The sequence below is a fragment of the Ovis canadensis genome, chromosome 1 (assembly GCF_042477335.2).
Source record: "Ovis canadensis isolate MfBH-ARS-UI-01 breed Bighorn chromosome 1, ARS-UI_OviCan_v2, whole genome shotgun sequence".
NCBI classification, from domain to species: domain Eukaryota; kingdom Metazoa; phylum Chordata; class Mammalia; order Artiodactyla; family Bovidae; genus Ovis; species Ovis canadensis.
This window is the reverse complement of record NC_091245.1, coordinates 240,589,462-240,605,446: the sequence shown is the minus strand read 5'-3', so window position 1 is coordinate 240,605,446 and position 15,985 is coordinate 240,589,462. Positions and strand designations below refer to the sequence as shown.

Below are 15,985 nucleotides of genomic sequence, written 5' to 3'. Positions count from 1 at the left end.
ATCTAAACTGGTTTAAAAAACATATTTAGAAATCCATTTAAAATTACTAAAAGAATAGTACAGAATCCAAAGGCAGGAATGCAAACTGTGGCTCAGGATGGGCCTAAATATAGGACTGAAGCATCTGAGAGGACTTTGCTCACTCTTCCCCTGGCTCACACTTGTACTTTTCTCAGTAAAAAATTTTATTTTTTTCTCTGTGAAGATTGATTTACCTCCTCTCCCTAGGCCTTTTAAAAGATTACCCCTCTCTACCCACAACAGCTCTGATTAAATGTTCACCTGTCTGGAGAGTTACCTTTTAAAAAAATATTTTTTATTTATTTGGCTGTGCTGGGTCTTCAGTCTTCATTGCTGCATGTGAACTCTTAGTTACTGGCATTTAGTTCCCTGAGCAGGGGTCAAACCTGGGCCCCCCTGCGTTGAGAGCACAGATTCTCAGCCACTGAATCCCTAGGGAAGTCCTGATAGTTACTTTTTAAAATCCTGGTTCTTCATTTTTAGAGAGGGCACTCAAGTCTTCCTGTGACAGGTTTGCATTTCTGCAAATGCAACATCAGATACTGCAGGAAGTTGAGTTTTATTGTATAAACAGGAGCCAGTCCTATGTGTGGGTAGTTGGATGATTGGAGGGGAGATTATTCTGAATAAAAGGGGAGAGGGCGGTAAGTTCAAGAGTTGCAAGAAATAGAAAGAACTCGCAAGGTTTTATTTCATAACAACAAATAGGTGAGATTTTGCCCTGTTTTCCTTTAGTAAGGAAATAGGAGGGATAGGGTTTCATGTAAGCAGGCATTTGACTACAGTTACGGGCAGATGTGGTATAGAAAAGGAAAAGTGGGATGGTTGGTACCATGAATTAGGCTGAAACACGAAGGACTGAAAAAAGCACAGAATGTATTTGAAACAACACAGTCATTCCTAAATTTCCTTTCTGTTCATTACAGAAGGATCATCTAGTTTGTATGCAGGTTCTTTCTTTTAGAAAATTAATCTTTGAGAAGTATTATGTGAAATATTTTACCTTTAGCAGTTGCAAAAGTTACTTCTTATTGTAAGGTATTTTTGTATTACAAGGAAGAGATTTGCAGAGTGGTTATGTGTTTAGTTGCTAAGTTGTGTCCGACTCTTTTGCAACCGCATGGATTGTAGGCGGCCAGGCTCCTCTGTCCATGGGATTTCCCAGGCAAGAATACTGGAGTGGGTTGTCATTTCCTTCTCCAGGGGATCTTCCCAATCCAGAAATCAAACCCACGTCCCCTGTGCTTCCTGCACTGCAGGTGGATTAATATTCCCTTCCTGCACTGCAGGTGGATTAATTTACTTCTTAAGGACTTTGGTTCAGGGGCAGCTACAGTTTAGTATGTTCACCTACTTATTTTGTTGAAGGTATTCTATGAGTTATGTAGTTTTACTCACTGACCCAGAAAGAGTGGAAAAGTGGAAAGAGCTGGGTGTAGTGGTAGATGTGAAATGATTACTGATTCCTTACCATGTGTGCCTTTAATTTAACATCTTTCATACCTCAGTAAACACTAGATATGTTTTATTTTGGAAAACATCTGTCAGCAGTAATGATTGCAATTTCAAAACAATTTTAACATTTTGGGGAAATCATTATATAGGAAAAAAGTTACCTGTTTTTTTCTTCACACATCTGAAGGCAAATATAGGGAGGAATGTTTACTTACGTATGAGTAAGCTTGTCTAAGAATATGTTGTCAGTCTTGTAAATTGCTTCATTTTTCAGAAATAAATATACAGTTGTTGTTTCGAGATATAACAGTTTCAAGTGTACAGTGTAGTGACTTGATATTTGTATATATTACAAAATAATCACACAGTAAGTCCAGTTAACATCTGCCATTATACGCCGTAGTTACATTGTTGGTTTTTTTTCCATGATGAAAACTTGATTTCAAGAGCTGCTCTCCCAGCTACATTCATATATGAAATACAGTATTATTAGTTTATAGTCACCATGTTGTGCATTATACATCCCCATGACTTATTCATTTTATAACTGGAAATTTGAAGGAAGTTACAGATTTAAAGTCCTTTTTAGATGTCAAGATTATGGGTTGATTCAAGATTATAGTGTGGAGTTTGATACAAAGATCAGAGACTGAACTGAGGAGTTGGGACCAGGAAAACCAAGGATAGACTTAGGTTTTTGAGCACAGTAGCCAGAAAACTGGGTGACTGGGAGGAATCTAACCTGTGTGTTGCCTGTACTTAGACATTCCTCTCTAGCTGGGCCTCTTGGGGCTTCCCTTGAAGAAGGGTTGGAACTCCTAGAGCAAACACAAGGATTGTTGGGGCCCACAGGCTTAGTTCGCCTGGCGGGAGAATCTGTATCTTCATCAGAAGAACCTCAAGAGATCTCTGCTACTTTATGGGTATTTGATTGTAGCCTTAAAGTAGCAGAGATTTGTGGACACAGAGATTTGTGGACACAGGCATCAGTAACTGCCTTGGTGAGGTTTAATGGAAAGGGCCTAGGATCTGAAATCACAAAGTCTGTGTTCCAGTTTCAGCCCTGACTAAGGGGGACCATATCTGAAGTCATTTGATCTCTCTGGGATTTAGTTTTTCCTCTTTGTCTATAAAAAAGGAAATTTCAACTCAAGTCTCCAGCTCTCAAATACTGCATTAAAAGTTATATATTATCATTTTGGATCATCAACTCCATTGTAAATACTGATGCAAACTTAGGCATTGAAATTATGTGTCATTTCTTGGCTTCAAGGTAGTTAGGTGTGTAAGTTGTTACTGTTCAGTCGCTTGGTCATGTCTGATTCTTTGTGATCAGGTTTCTGTGTCCTTCACTAATCTCCTGGAGTTTGCTTGAATTCATGTTCGTTGAGTTGGTGATGCTATCTAACCATCTCATCTGCTGCCCTCTTTGCCTTTTGCCTTCAATCTTTCCCAGCATCATGGTCTTTTCCAATGATTTGGCTCTTCGCATCAGGTGGCCAAAGTATTGGAGCTTCAGCTTTTGCATCAGTCCTTCCAATGAATACTCAGGGTTGATTTTCTTTAGGATTGTCTGGTTTGATTTCCACATTGACTGGTTTGAACCTCATGCACAGTATAAAAAGGTACATAAGTGCTTTACGTTATTTTTGTAATGTAAAGCAAAACAAAACAAAAGCAACATTAAAATTATCTTATATAGAAAGCTGTTGTGGCAAAAAGACATACTTGATGAATCTAACAATAGTCATAATAAAATGTTGGATAAAGTAAATGTTTATTAGTAAAGATAAAGTGTCTGGAGATTCTTAAGTTCTTTTGTTTAGTTAATAGAGACTTGTCTCCTTTTGCAAAAATTTCGTACTTTTGTGAGATCTTCATTCTCAGTGTAGAAGTATTATTTGTAAAGAAAGAGTGGTGAATTTCTCTCTCTCTTTTTTTTTGTGAGTTTTCTTACATTGAGATCTACTAACATTTGGACTTGTTCTCCCTGTCAGATGTAAATTTGATGCTGTTAGTTTGGGCTGGTGATGGTGGTGGTTGATATTTTTTTTCCTGGATGATTGTATGATTGACAAAGCTGGCACCTCAGGTTTCGTCCTGCTATCAATTACTGACCCTGTTTCCTCCTACCAAGTGGTACCTTCATTGCTTTATAATGTGTTTTTGATGATAGACATTCTAACAGGTATGAGGTGATAACTCATTGTGGTTTTGATTTGCATTTCCCTGTTGATTAATGATGTTGTGCATTTTTTCAAGTGTTGTGGGCCATATTTATGTCTTTTTTGGAAAAATGTCTTTTCAGGTTCCTTTCCCATATTTTCTTCTCTTTTTGGCCACACTGCAGCTTGCAGGATCTTAGTTCCTGGAACAGGGCTTGAACCCAGTCTCCCACAGTGAAATTACTGAGTTCTAACCACTGGACCGCTAGAGAATTCCCCTGTTGCCCGTTTTTGAAGTAGAGTTTTGATTTTTTTGGCTATTGAATTATGTGAACTTCTTATATATTTTGGATATTAACCCCTTATTGGAAGTTATATATGCAAGTATTTTGTCCCATTCTATAGATTGCCCTTTCATTTTGTTTGTTGATGGTTTTCTTTGCTGTGCAGAAGCTTTTAAAAAATTCATTGTGAGGATCAATGTCAAGGAGCTTAGCCCTGTGTTTTCTTCTAGGAGTTTAATGGTTTCAGATCTTCTGTTCAACTTCCATTTTGAGTTGATTTTTGTGTATGATGTAAGACCATCATTCTTTACATGTCCGCTTTTCCCAACACCATTTATTAAAGAGACTGTCCTTTTCCCATTGTATATTCTTGGCTCCTGTGTTATAAATTACTTGAGCATATATGTGTGGGTTTATTTCTAGATTCTGTCTCATTGCGCTATGTGCCTTTATACACCTGCCATACATACTGTAGCTTTGTAACATAGTTTGAAGTAAGGAAGCATGTTGCCTCCAGCTTTATTCTTCTTTCTAAAGATTTCTTTGGCTACTTGGGGTCTTTTCTGGTTTTATACAAATACTAGAATTATTTGTTCTATTTCTGTGAAAAATGTCATTGCAGTTTGTTAGGCATTGCATAAAATCTATAAATTGCTTTGGAAAATGTGGACATTTTAACAATATAAATTTTTCTGATCCATAGACACGAAATGTTTTCATTTATTTGTGTCTTCAGTTTCTTTAATCAGTGTCTTACTAGTAAGTTTTCAATGTACTTTTTTCCCCTGTATATGCATTCTGGTGGCATATCTTCCTTTTCCTCCTAGAGCAACATATAGATCCACAGTTTAGTTATTCAGAGATTTTAATGGAGATGATTGGATGCTGTTGACTTAATTTCTGGAGTAATGACATGGATTACTGTCATTGCTGAAAAGTGTCTTCTCAGTCTGTTTTTATTTGTAAAGTAGAGAGTCAGAAAGGATCTAAGAAATTGTAAAGTTTCTTTTATTGTGATTGAGCAGGCAGTTAAGGGTAGAGTTGGAGTAAGAAACAATATGTCGTGTCTAACGCCTTAGCATTTTTTTAAGATTCCTGTGCCCAGACTTTTTAAAAAATTATATTTATTTATTATTGGCTTCACTGGGTCTTCATTTCTGTGCACATGTGTTCTCTAGTTATGGCAGGGGAGGACTACTTTTCATTGCTGTTCATGGGCCTCTCGTGGTAGCTTCTCTTGTTGCAGGGGATGGGCTTAGAGCGAGGGCTCCATAGTTGCGGTGCATGGACTTACTTGCTCTGGGGTGTGTGGAATCTTCCTGGACTAAGGATCAGACCCATGTCCCCTGTGTTGACAGGTGGATTCTTAACCACTGGACCACCAGGAGAGTCCCCTATGTCCAGATTTTGAATGTCTCTAATTCAGATATAAATGAGCTGTTTTCATTTCATTGTTTATACAGTTGTTGATAAAAAAAAACAAACAAACAGAAAAACGGTATTTGGAAGTTGAGAATATGGTGACTTCTGTAAATAGGCATTTGCTTCTATAACCCACATCTATAAAGTTTAATGTTCTAATAGAAGAATTTACTTGAAGGTAAGATAACTCATCTGTGAGAAAAGTCCACTTATACACCATCAGTCATTACTAATATATAACTGTTTTGAGAAAGATTTTTAATCTTGGTAATAATTTTTAGGTTTTGTATAACTACAAAATGTTGTTGTTTAACTACAAAATGTTGTTTAGTCAGTAAGTCATATCTGACTCTTGCGATCCCTTGGACTGTAGCCTGCCAGGCTCCTCTGTCCATGGGATTTTCTAGGCAAGAATACTGGAGTGGATTGCGTTTCCTTCTCCAGGGGATCTTCCTGACCCAGGGATCAAATCTGTGTCTCCTGCATTGGCAGGCAGATTTTTTTTTTTTTTTTTTTTACCACTAAGTCATCAAGGAAGTCCCATAACTACAAAATAAATCTAGTCACATTCTAAACCACTTAATGAAAACACTTCTGTTTTTCTGCAGTGTTTCCTGAGGTTACAGGCGGGTGTTTGAGGAGTACATGCGGGTTATTAGCCAGCGGTACCCTGACATCCGCATAGAAGGAGAGAATTACCTCCCTCAACCAATATATAGGTAAGTAAATGTTGGCTTATTAAGGAGTTTTTAAATGAATTTTTTTCTCATTTGTCAATAAACTTTTATGAATTGGTTGAATTAACTATCCTTGGTTATTATAATTTCTTAGTTGGTTATACTTTACAGAGAACAGTTTTGTAAATACCAAATAATTTTTCTGTAAGAAGGGAAACAGGAAGACATTTCAGAGATGGCAACCCTTCTAAAGATGTGTTTTCTTAATTTTTGTTGTGGCAGTAAATCAAGTCAATGGTTCAAAGTTGTGTACTGTTAAAATAATAGTATCTTTAGAGATCAGTGCTATATATAATTTTATAAATTAGTTTTTGGTTGATTCCAAGATCTTAAACATTTTTGTTTTATGCTGCACAATAAAATTTAGTTACGGGAGTTTGGGATGGACAGGTACACACTACTATATTTAAAATGGATAAACAACAAGGACTTACTGAAGAGAAAAAAATTAATTACTAGCTTTTTCCTGGTATATTTAGCAATTTTTAGATTTAGTGTTTAAAAAATGTCTATACACATAGACTTGAGTTATGAAATTTTGAAATAGAAATTGCAGCTTCTGATTAATTTATTTCTTTTCTTTTGATAGACACATAGCATCTTTCCTGTCAGTCTTCAAGCTAGTATTAATAGGCTTAATAATTGTTGGCAAGGATCCTTTTGCTTTCTTTGGCATGCAAGCTCCTAGCATCTGGCAGTGGGGCCAAGAAAATAAGGTATGTAATATAATAGGTTTGATACCTACAGGTTTTTAGGTTGTCAATGAAATAGTCTAGTGGGTTTTTCTTTTTTTAAGTACTTTTTGCCATTTACATGTGCTATATCAACTTAAATCAGTTTTTTTTTTTTCCTCTTGGCAAAGCACTTAACTTCCTTTGGCCATAGTCTCCATATTTGTATATTAAGAATGATTAGGTCTTATGTTTTATTGTTTGAAAGCTAAAGAAGTGTTACTTTAGTAGAACCTGGGCACAAAATAATTTCATACCTGATTTTGATTGTATAACTTGGGCCAAGTCATACAGCAAAACAGTGTATACACAATGTAGGCCTTTTATACAAACTAATGAGTATTAATAGGTTTATTCACATTAAAAATGAGATTTCCACCAATTTACTCTTATCCAGCTCTCTGTTTTTATTCTTTGTTCTTTGACATTTCTGTCCATGAGGAATCTAAAGCAAATTAACTGGAAAAAATCAGTATAAATAGATGTAAGGGTCTTGTGCCATTTTCTTCTTTGTTGCAGCGGACTGTTTTCTAGAGCTCTCATCTGTTTTACTTAAAATCATTTTTTCTGCAGGGTCTACCTTTCTTCTCTGAGAAATAGGACTAATTTTTGTTTCTCTCTTGAATGATATTGCTTAGATTTCCTTCTAAGAATTACTGTCTTTTGGAGTTCTCTGTCTTATCCATTAGTTCTGTGCTGAGACAACCTTTAGCCAGCTCATAACAAAGCTGTTCTTTTTCTTACAGAATCACTTAATTTCCAGTAGCAGGCCAAGACTTCTTAAAATAAACATCCTCAGGTGCTACTTCTAATTGAGATATGTATCTACTCTTATTAACAAAATGTTGATTTACATAGGATTAAGAGTACTTACGACAATGTTTTGTGCCATATTTGTTAATTCTGTTGATTCCACATTATCTTTAGTGCAGTTTACTTGTATAGACTTAAAACATTGTTGATCTACTGTGGAAGAGGATACCTGAAAGCTATAGCTTTCATGACACTTCCTTGTGTATTGTTCTCAAGAAAGCAAACTTTGTCCCTAAATACCGGGATAACTTCTATGAAATCAGAGCCCACCTAGCTCAAGTGTGACTAGGGGAAAGCGCCTTCTTATCTGCTGTAGGCATTTTAATTTGTTTTTCTGAGCAGCTTGCTGTGAATTGACATCCTGACTACATCCTACTTTTGATTGGGTGATTTTGTTAAATTAAAACCTTTCTGTCTAGCAGGAGCTTTTAATTTCTTGGGAGAGTATGGATTTGCCTTCAGGAAGTGAATGAATATAACTTAATATGCTAGTGCTTTCTAACCTACTTTTTTCCAGTTTGACTTCACGTGACTTGTTTGGAGCATGGACAGGTTGTATTGAATACATGGAATTGCTGATGATTGCATCACTAGTCTCCTGGGAATTCATACATTAGATCATAAAAATGCTAAAATGAATCCATCTTAAGCTGGTATTCTTTTGTTTAACTTATTAAGGCTATTATGAGATTTTAAAATTTTTTATCTTTTTTTTTTTTCAATTTTTTGGCCACGTGTGGAATCTTAGTTCCCCAACTAGGGATCAAACCCATGCCCCCTGAAGTGGGAGTGTGGAGTCTTAACCACTGGACTACCAGGGAAGTCCCCAGAAATTTTATCTGTACATTAGGAATAACATGTGTAAATTCTTCAGAGTATATAGAGCTGCGAATTAGTGTTGCAGTTTTCTGTGTACATTATCTGAATATATGGAAAGGGAGTAATTGTATATAATCTTCAGGTAGATATAAAAACAGTTACCAAATAAAAATGAGACTGTATTTACTTGTCATGTTGTTTTGATTTGAGACTGACTTAACCTGTTGTATTTGGTTGTATTTTCTCTTAGGTCTATGCATGTATGATGGTATTCTTCTTGAGCAACATGATTGAAAACCAGTGTATGTCAACAGGTGCATTTGAGATAACTTTGAATGGTAGGTTCTGAGTAGTTTGCATTTTGTAATAAATTTTAAATGATTTATATTAAGCATCAGGCTTTTCTATTTTTTGTAATATGCCAAATTATATCCTTGTATGGTCCTCAGCTACTCCATGGCTTTAGAGTAACATCTGTGTGATGACCCTTGAATGTATAGTCTGGAGAGTTCTAGACCTCTCTTCTGTGTTCTGTATGTAGCCAGGAATCCTAAGCATTGCCTACTCCCAAACGGTTGATTACCTCAGCTTCCTGCAGTTCTTTTATGTTCCATTTGCTCCTTTCCTGGCATCTTTCACTTATTTAATGGCATCGTTACCATTCTACCCAGTTGCTCATGTCAGAAGCCTAGGATAACATCACTTGCTCTCCATATCTAATGTATTACCAGTTTTTCTCAATTCTACGTTTTACAATTTTCAAAGGTCAGCTTCTGTTTATCTTCATTGCTAACCACCCTAATCCAAGCCACAATTATCGTTACCCTTTAACATATTGTGGCATGTATAGTATGGCCTATGGCAAGTAGGTGGCAAGTATAGTATGGTGGCAAGTATAGTATGGCCTATGAGCTAACAATGGCTTTTACAGTTTTAAATTTTACTTATTTATTTTTATTAAAAGTTTTTTTTTAATTGAAGTATAGTTGATTTACAATGGCTTGTAGTTTTCAAATATACAGCACAGTGATTCCTATATATATATATATTCTTTTTCGGATTCTTCTCCCTTCTGGGTTATTAATGTTGAGTACATTTTCCTGTGCTATACAGTAGGTCCTTATTTATTTACTTTATGGGAACATATATATATATGTTAATCCCAGCCTCTTAAGTTATCCTTCTCCCTAATCCTTATCCTCTTTGGTAGCCATAAGTTTGTTTTCTGTGTCTGTGAGTCTTTCTGTTTTGTGAATAAGCTCATTTGTGTCTTTTTTTTTAAGATTCCACCTATAAGTGATATCATATGATATTTGGCTTGTTTCACTTAGTTTGATAATCTCTAGGTCTATCCATTGTTGCTAGGTGGTGCTTAACGTTTTGTTGGGTTTTTTTGGCTGCGCTGTGTGGTTTGCAGGGTCTTAGTTCCCCGACCAGGGATTGAATCCAGGCCCTTGCAGTGAAAATGCTAAGTCCTAACCACTGTACCACTAGAGAATTCCTTTTTACATTTTTTAATGGATAAACAATCAAAAGAATATTTTGTGACATAGAAATTATATGAAATTCAAATTTCAGTACTCATACCTAGAGTCTTGTGTTTCATCAATGAAAAATTAATATAAGTACCTATATAATATCCTTGATTTTGCCTCTTGGTTTGTAAAGTCTAAAATATTTACTGTCTGGCTTTATACAGAAAAATTTGCTGATACCTGCTCCAAACAGTTGAGTCATTTAAAAGAAGATTTTTTTTAAATGCACCTTTTATCTTGTTGCTTCACTGCCTCAAATTTATTAAATGGCTTTATTTTGTTCTCAAGATAAAGACCAGAACATTTAACATGGACAAAAGGCCATGCATGACATAGCGTAGGCACGGACAAACCATGGCCCTGTGTAACATATCTTCTGCTTCCTGCTTTGTAAATGAAGTTTTATTGTAACACAGCCATGCCCATTCATTTATCTGTTGCCTGTTACTGCTTTGGGGCTATAATGGATATTAAGTAGCTGAGACAGACTATATATCTTCTTGAACTAAACATGCTTACTCTCTGACCCTTTATAGTTTTTTGATCCCTGATCTAATCCCTGTTTACCTCTCCAGCCTCGTTTGTACCATTCTTCTATATTTTAGCTTTTATGTTTAATAGTAATATCTCTCAACTTTAATAGTATCTCTGTTTTAATAATATTAAGTACAAAGGCTCCTTCCCAGCCTCATATATCCCTCTTGTAGCATCTTCTCGTTTTAATTTTTAGTGTACAAGGGTAATTTTGTAGCTATTTGTATAGTTCTTTTTATATTTCCTCTACTAGAATGTAAACTTCATAAAAGCAAAAAGCTTAATTCTGTCTCCAGCTGTGTGCATAGAGTACAGTACATATTTGTAGAATGAATGTCTTTTATAGAATCATCTTTAATTTGGAGAGGGCGGTACCATTTATTTTTGTAGATGTACCTGTGTGGTCTAAGTTGGAATCTGGTCACCTTCCATCCATGCAACAGCTTGTTCAAATTCTTGACAATGAAATGAAGCTCAACGTGCATATGGATTCAATCCCACATCATCGATCATAGCCCCAACTATCAGCACTGAAAACTCTTTTGTAAGTAGTTTAAAAATGCAGTAACTATAGGTATCAGTTAATTCGCACGAATCAGTAAGATATTACATATATATTATATTAGTATACTAGATATACATATATAATAATAGATATTACATTTATTGTCAATTGAATTTCCAATTTAAGATTTAACAAATGAATGTCTTTTTTATTAAAATTTATAAGTGTCCAAGAGAGTTTGGACCATAAAGTAAGATTGTGCTATTAGTTTTATGTTTAAGGCTTAATAATAGGGCCTGTAATAGCATTTTTTTGACTACGAACTCCTAATAACTAGGATTCATGTACTATATCTGTATTGTACATATAAACCCTCCCTTTACCTTCAAATAACTAGTTCTTAAGACTATGCAATTTCTTTTCACATGCTCACGATAGAAAATTTATAAGCAAATGTGCATGAACATGGAGGGGTGAAAGTTAATTTTGTTTAGCAGAGATGTTCTCGGTTCTTTTCTGATCAGCAAGTTAATTTTATGAGTGAATTTTTAAAATAAAATGCTCTTTTTTTTTCTCTGTATCTTTCAGACATTAAGGGATTTTTGCAAGAGCAGCGTGACTGACATTATGAAGGCCTGTACCGAAGACAGCAAGCTGTTAGTACAGACCAGATGCTTTCTTGGCAGGCTCGTTGTACCTCTTGGAAAACCTCAATGCAAGGCAGTTTTTCAGTGCTGGCACATTTTGGAATTCTGCACATTCGTGGAGTGCAATAATACTGTATAGCTTTTTTTCTTCCCCAGATCCACTCAGTTAATAGTTTTAAAAAATGCAGACATACTCCTTATACTTTTTTTTTTCTTGGTCAAAAGTAGAAAATTGCGTTACAATTTTTTTTTTCCAAAGATTTCTGTTAAATCTGTTGTGATTTTATATGAATTTTCCTTTTTTATAGTTTAAAATTGATCTTTTGGGGACTAGAGCTGAAGTTCCCAAATACTTTATAAGAGTTTATCAGACATCTCTAATTTGGTCATGTCCAATTTATATAGTTTTCAAAATACTGCAGATTGTGAACAGCATATTATATAAGATTATGGGGGGGGAAATCCTATATCCAGAGTACTCTACCAGTTGTGTATGTGTGTGTGTGCGCATGTGTGATTACCAGAGAACTACTAAAAGACCAACCGCTTTTTAAATCCTGTTATGTAGTTCAAGTGTTCTGCCTTGACCAATTTAATGAGTTGATTAACTGGGCCTTTATACTTAACTCAATAAAAAACTAAACAGACATAAGTTAAATAAAAAGTTCAAGTTTATTGCCCAGCGTACCTGTTAACATTATATTTAACAGTTGTCTACCTAAATTTTTGTTCTTTGACTCACTAATAATTTCCTAGGCGACACACTTTAGATTCACACATAAGTAATAGGTCAATCACCATTTTTAGGATAATTGAAACTTGCTTCACTAAAGAAAGTTTAGTTAAGTTTAGTTAAACCTCTTTACAACATTAATGTTAGGTACATGGAGATCACTTGTCTAATAATTAAACTTGACATCATATATCAGAATTTTACTATATCTGAGGAACAAAATTGAAGTTTTTTATTTGGTGAATTTAATGTCTTTCCAGAGTTCTAAAAAGGTAGGTTTTTTTTTTAAATTTAAATTGATAAAGATATAATTTAGCTGAAATAGGGCCATAAAGTAGAAAAATAGTCATATAGCAACAGTCGTAACATACTTCAGCTTCCATGTAGGAACAGAAGTGGTAGGTCCAGTTTTGTTAGTGTAAGAAAAGGGATTATGGAAAAGTTATAAGATGTTTCAATATTGAGTCCACCAAACACTTTGCACAATGTTATACTTCATTTGTCAGTGAATATTTGTTAAAATGCATGTCTGGTTATTATCATGATTGTGACAGCCTCAAGGTAGAACACACTATAGTCCCTAGCTGAACAGAAGTTAGCCTAACAATTCATGACAGAAAATTGATTAAATGCCTTATCCTTCTAATTAAGGCTGCAGAACTGTTAACCTAAGATCACACTGTGGCAAGAGTCATTATAATTTAAGCTAGAGGTTACTAGGAGGTTATTACTCAGGTGTAATAACATTTCGCTGTCTTTGACTAGGGTTTAAAGCCCTGTTAACTTGATTTGTACCAGCCCAGACTTTTTCCCTCTTACAAGTTGAAAACACTGTTGAGTTTGTTTAGGAACTCTCTTCAGCATCAGACATTCCACTATGATGGTTAGCCTTTTGACATTTAGAACTTCCAAACTTGAGTCTTAGATAGTCCCATGTGTCTGAAGAATTTAAGATTTGATTCTAACTTTTTCCATGTTTGCCTTGGGTGAATGACTCGTCCTTTGAAGAGTAGCTTTAAGTGACATGGTCACTGATAAAACTCAACTATTTTGTTGACACCCTTTAATATTATTTTATGTTTGGTCATATTTAAATTTAAGATTTAATAGAGTCCAGTGAAGAAATTAGTGGAATGTGTGAATATAAAAAAATACAAAAAAGAGCTATTTAAAATGTGGCTTTATTATATTCCTAACATTTCAAAATTTATTACATAGTTGCTTATAAATTGCTGTGGCTGTATAGTTTATAAATGTTTATGTACTGTGTTAATTAGAAGACCATAGAACGTGACACCAGTTTGGTTAATGTTATTGGGGTGTTTACGTAGTTGCTGTTGTGGAAGAGGTTATATATTAGATTAATAAAAAAAAAGTTGGTAAAACCTGGCTTTATACCTCAGCAACAAAATGTACAAAAAACATAGGCTTTCAGAATATATGTGCATTATTAACTCATGGCACTGAGATTAATGATAGCAGTTGATCAAACATGACTATCAAAATTTAACAGGATCCTAATGATGATTCTTATTTTGAATTTTATTAGTTTGGGACTTTGATTGGTTGGCATTTTATCATTGTCACAATTTTAATTAATTTTGATTTTTAAAAATAGCCTACAGAACCTTAAAGCATGATTTGATATTTAATACTAAGACTTAAAATCTTTTTTGAGAGAAACATGAGGAATTGTAAAGTTCAGGGGCTTACCTCTACAGCATTGTGAAAATAAACTTGTTAAGCTGATGTGAAAGGAATCCCTCCTTTCTGAAGCTGAATCTGTGCTAGAACACTTGATAACTGTATTTGGGAAATTTTACATTGTATAAGTTGTTACCAAGTAGTGTTTTCTGATGGCTTCCTAACCCAACCAGTGCTAACACGCCTCCGTTCCCCACCCAACCCCCAGCCCCAGTTTGGCACTCCAGTCTTAACTACTCTTGGACCTTAACCTGCTTCCTGAACCTTATGGTCCAGTTGTGTGTACTTCTGTGTTACTTTTCAATAGCTCTGTGGTATGTTCTTTGCTGAGGTGGAGCAAAGAGGAGCAGTTTAGATTATTGTCCTTCACCCCTAACTTCCAGAATCCCTGTGAAAGTCATGCTAACATCCCCAAATCTGGAGAGAAATAAAATGAGGGTTTCTGTCTTGACTGATACAGACCATTTAATAATCTCAGAAGAGAAAGCAAAGTTGTTTTTCCTTAAATCCAGCTGAGCCTTTTCCTTCAAAGTCCCTGGCTCCTTTCCTCTAGGCTTAAAAACAAATAGAAGCAGACACAGATCTGAACTGAAGAAAAATAGAAATTGGTCTCAGGAACAGTGGGAAGAGTGTTAAATCACCCATTCTGTCGAGGCTTGTAGAATGTCTTTTGTTGCCTTTGTTAAGCATGAGCAAATAAAAGGAAACAACATGATATCTAGGCAAAGGAGTAATAGCAGTGGTTTTACAACTTGAGAGAATAATTAAGGCAAATTCCTGGATCCTGTCCCTAGAGATTCTTATTCATTTGGTCTGAGAGGGGTTCCAGTAATTTGTACTTTAGCCCAGCTTCCAGATAATGCTGATGCTGTCAGTTTGAGGTCCACACCGCAGAGCACAGTACCAGAGGTACCAGAGGTCAGAGTGCAAAGAACTCAGGACAAATGTAACTTGTGGAACAGAAGAAGATTTTGCACATTCACTTCACATTTGTAGAATGACTTACTAAGAACAAGACAGTAAAATGAGAACCTCAAAGAGGAAACGGAATGAGATGAGATTGTTTTAAAGAAAATAAATTGAGGGTTTAATTGTCCCAGTTAATCTGTTTTATCAATACAGTGTATTTGTTATCCTTTGGGTTAATATATTAAGACTTTTGGGGGTGGGTATTTTAAAAGTAAATGTTAAATCTTTGAGTATAAAATAATGCATTTGAATTGCCAGATTTTCTCAAGGCAGAGTTTAAATTTTTACCATTCTGAGTAGGCAAAATGTATACTCTTAGTTTTATTGTAGTAACCACAGTAGAGTTCTTAAGTCACTAGGGAAACCCACTCTAAACTTAAGCCCCCCAAAAGGAAAAGATTAACTTTCATGTAATAGAAAAATCCAAGGTAAAGTTGGTCTCATTTTCTATGCGCCTCCACCGTAACTGGGGAGATTTTGTGGGGGCCTGGGGAGAATGGGAAAGGAATACAAAATGTTGATAAAGTCTCAAATCACCTTGTTGAAACTTGAGTTACATTCTTTGGATTCTGTTTCTCAAATAATATCCACTCTAATAATTCTGACATGTTAAGTCTGCTTTTTTCTAATTATTGACTTTATTCCCTGCACACAACCTCCTTCCTATTCAGGATCATAACTGTGTAAGACAGGTTTATGGCTTTGTGGTTATAAGCTGTTGAGATCAAGTGCTTAGGACCTGAGAATTATCTGGAATGGATGGAGCCAGTGTTGGGTCGCTTGGCTTGGCTAGTAAAGTGTTACAACCTGGCTGGCAGGTTGCTGCCAGTATTCCCTGGGGCCACTGGCTATTCTCATTTACTCTGTGTACTAGCAACTCTTACTAGAGAAAAAACAATTACCACTCTTGT

The 15,985-nt window shown here is 35.4% G+C and overlaps 1 protein-coding gene across 1 annotated transcript in view; it reads left to right on the top strand.

Annotated features, from left to right (window-relative positions):
• SELENOT (selenoprotein T) overlaps positions 1–15,679 on the top strand; it is a 29,723-nt gene extending 14,044 nt beyond the window's left edge. The window contains exons 2-6 of the mRNA XM_069562754.1: positions 5,956–6,066; positions 6,674–6,800; positions 8,698–8,785; positions 10,907–11,060; positions 11,610–15,679. Of these exons, the coding sequence (XP_069418855.1) occupies positions 5,956–6,066; positions 6,674–6,800; positions 8,698–8,785; positions 10,907–11,031 (451 nt within the window). The 3' untranslated portion in view covers positions 11,032–11,060; positions 11,610–15,679. The remainder of the gene's footprint in view (positions 1–5,955; positions 6,067–6,673; positions 6,801–8,697; positions 8,786–10,906; positions 11,061–11,609) is intronic.
• Positions 15,680–15,985: the final 306 nt, after the last annotated feature.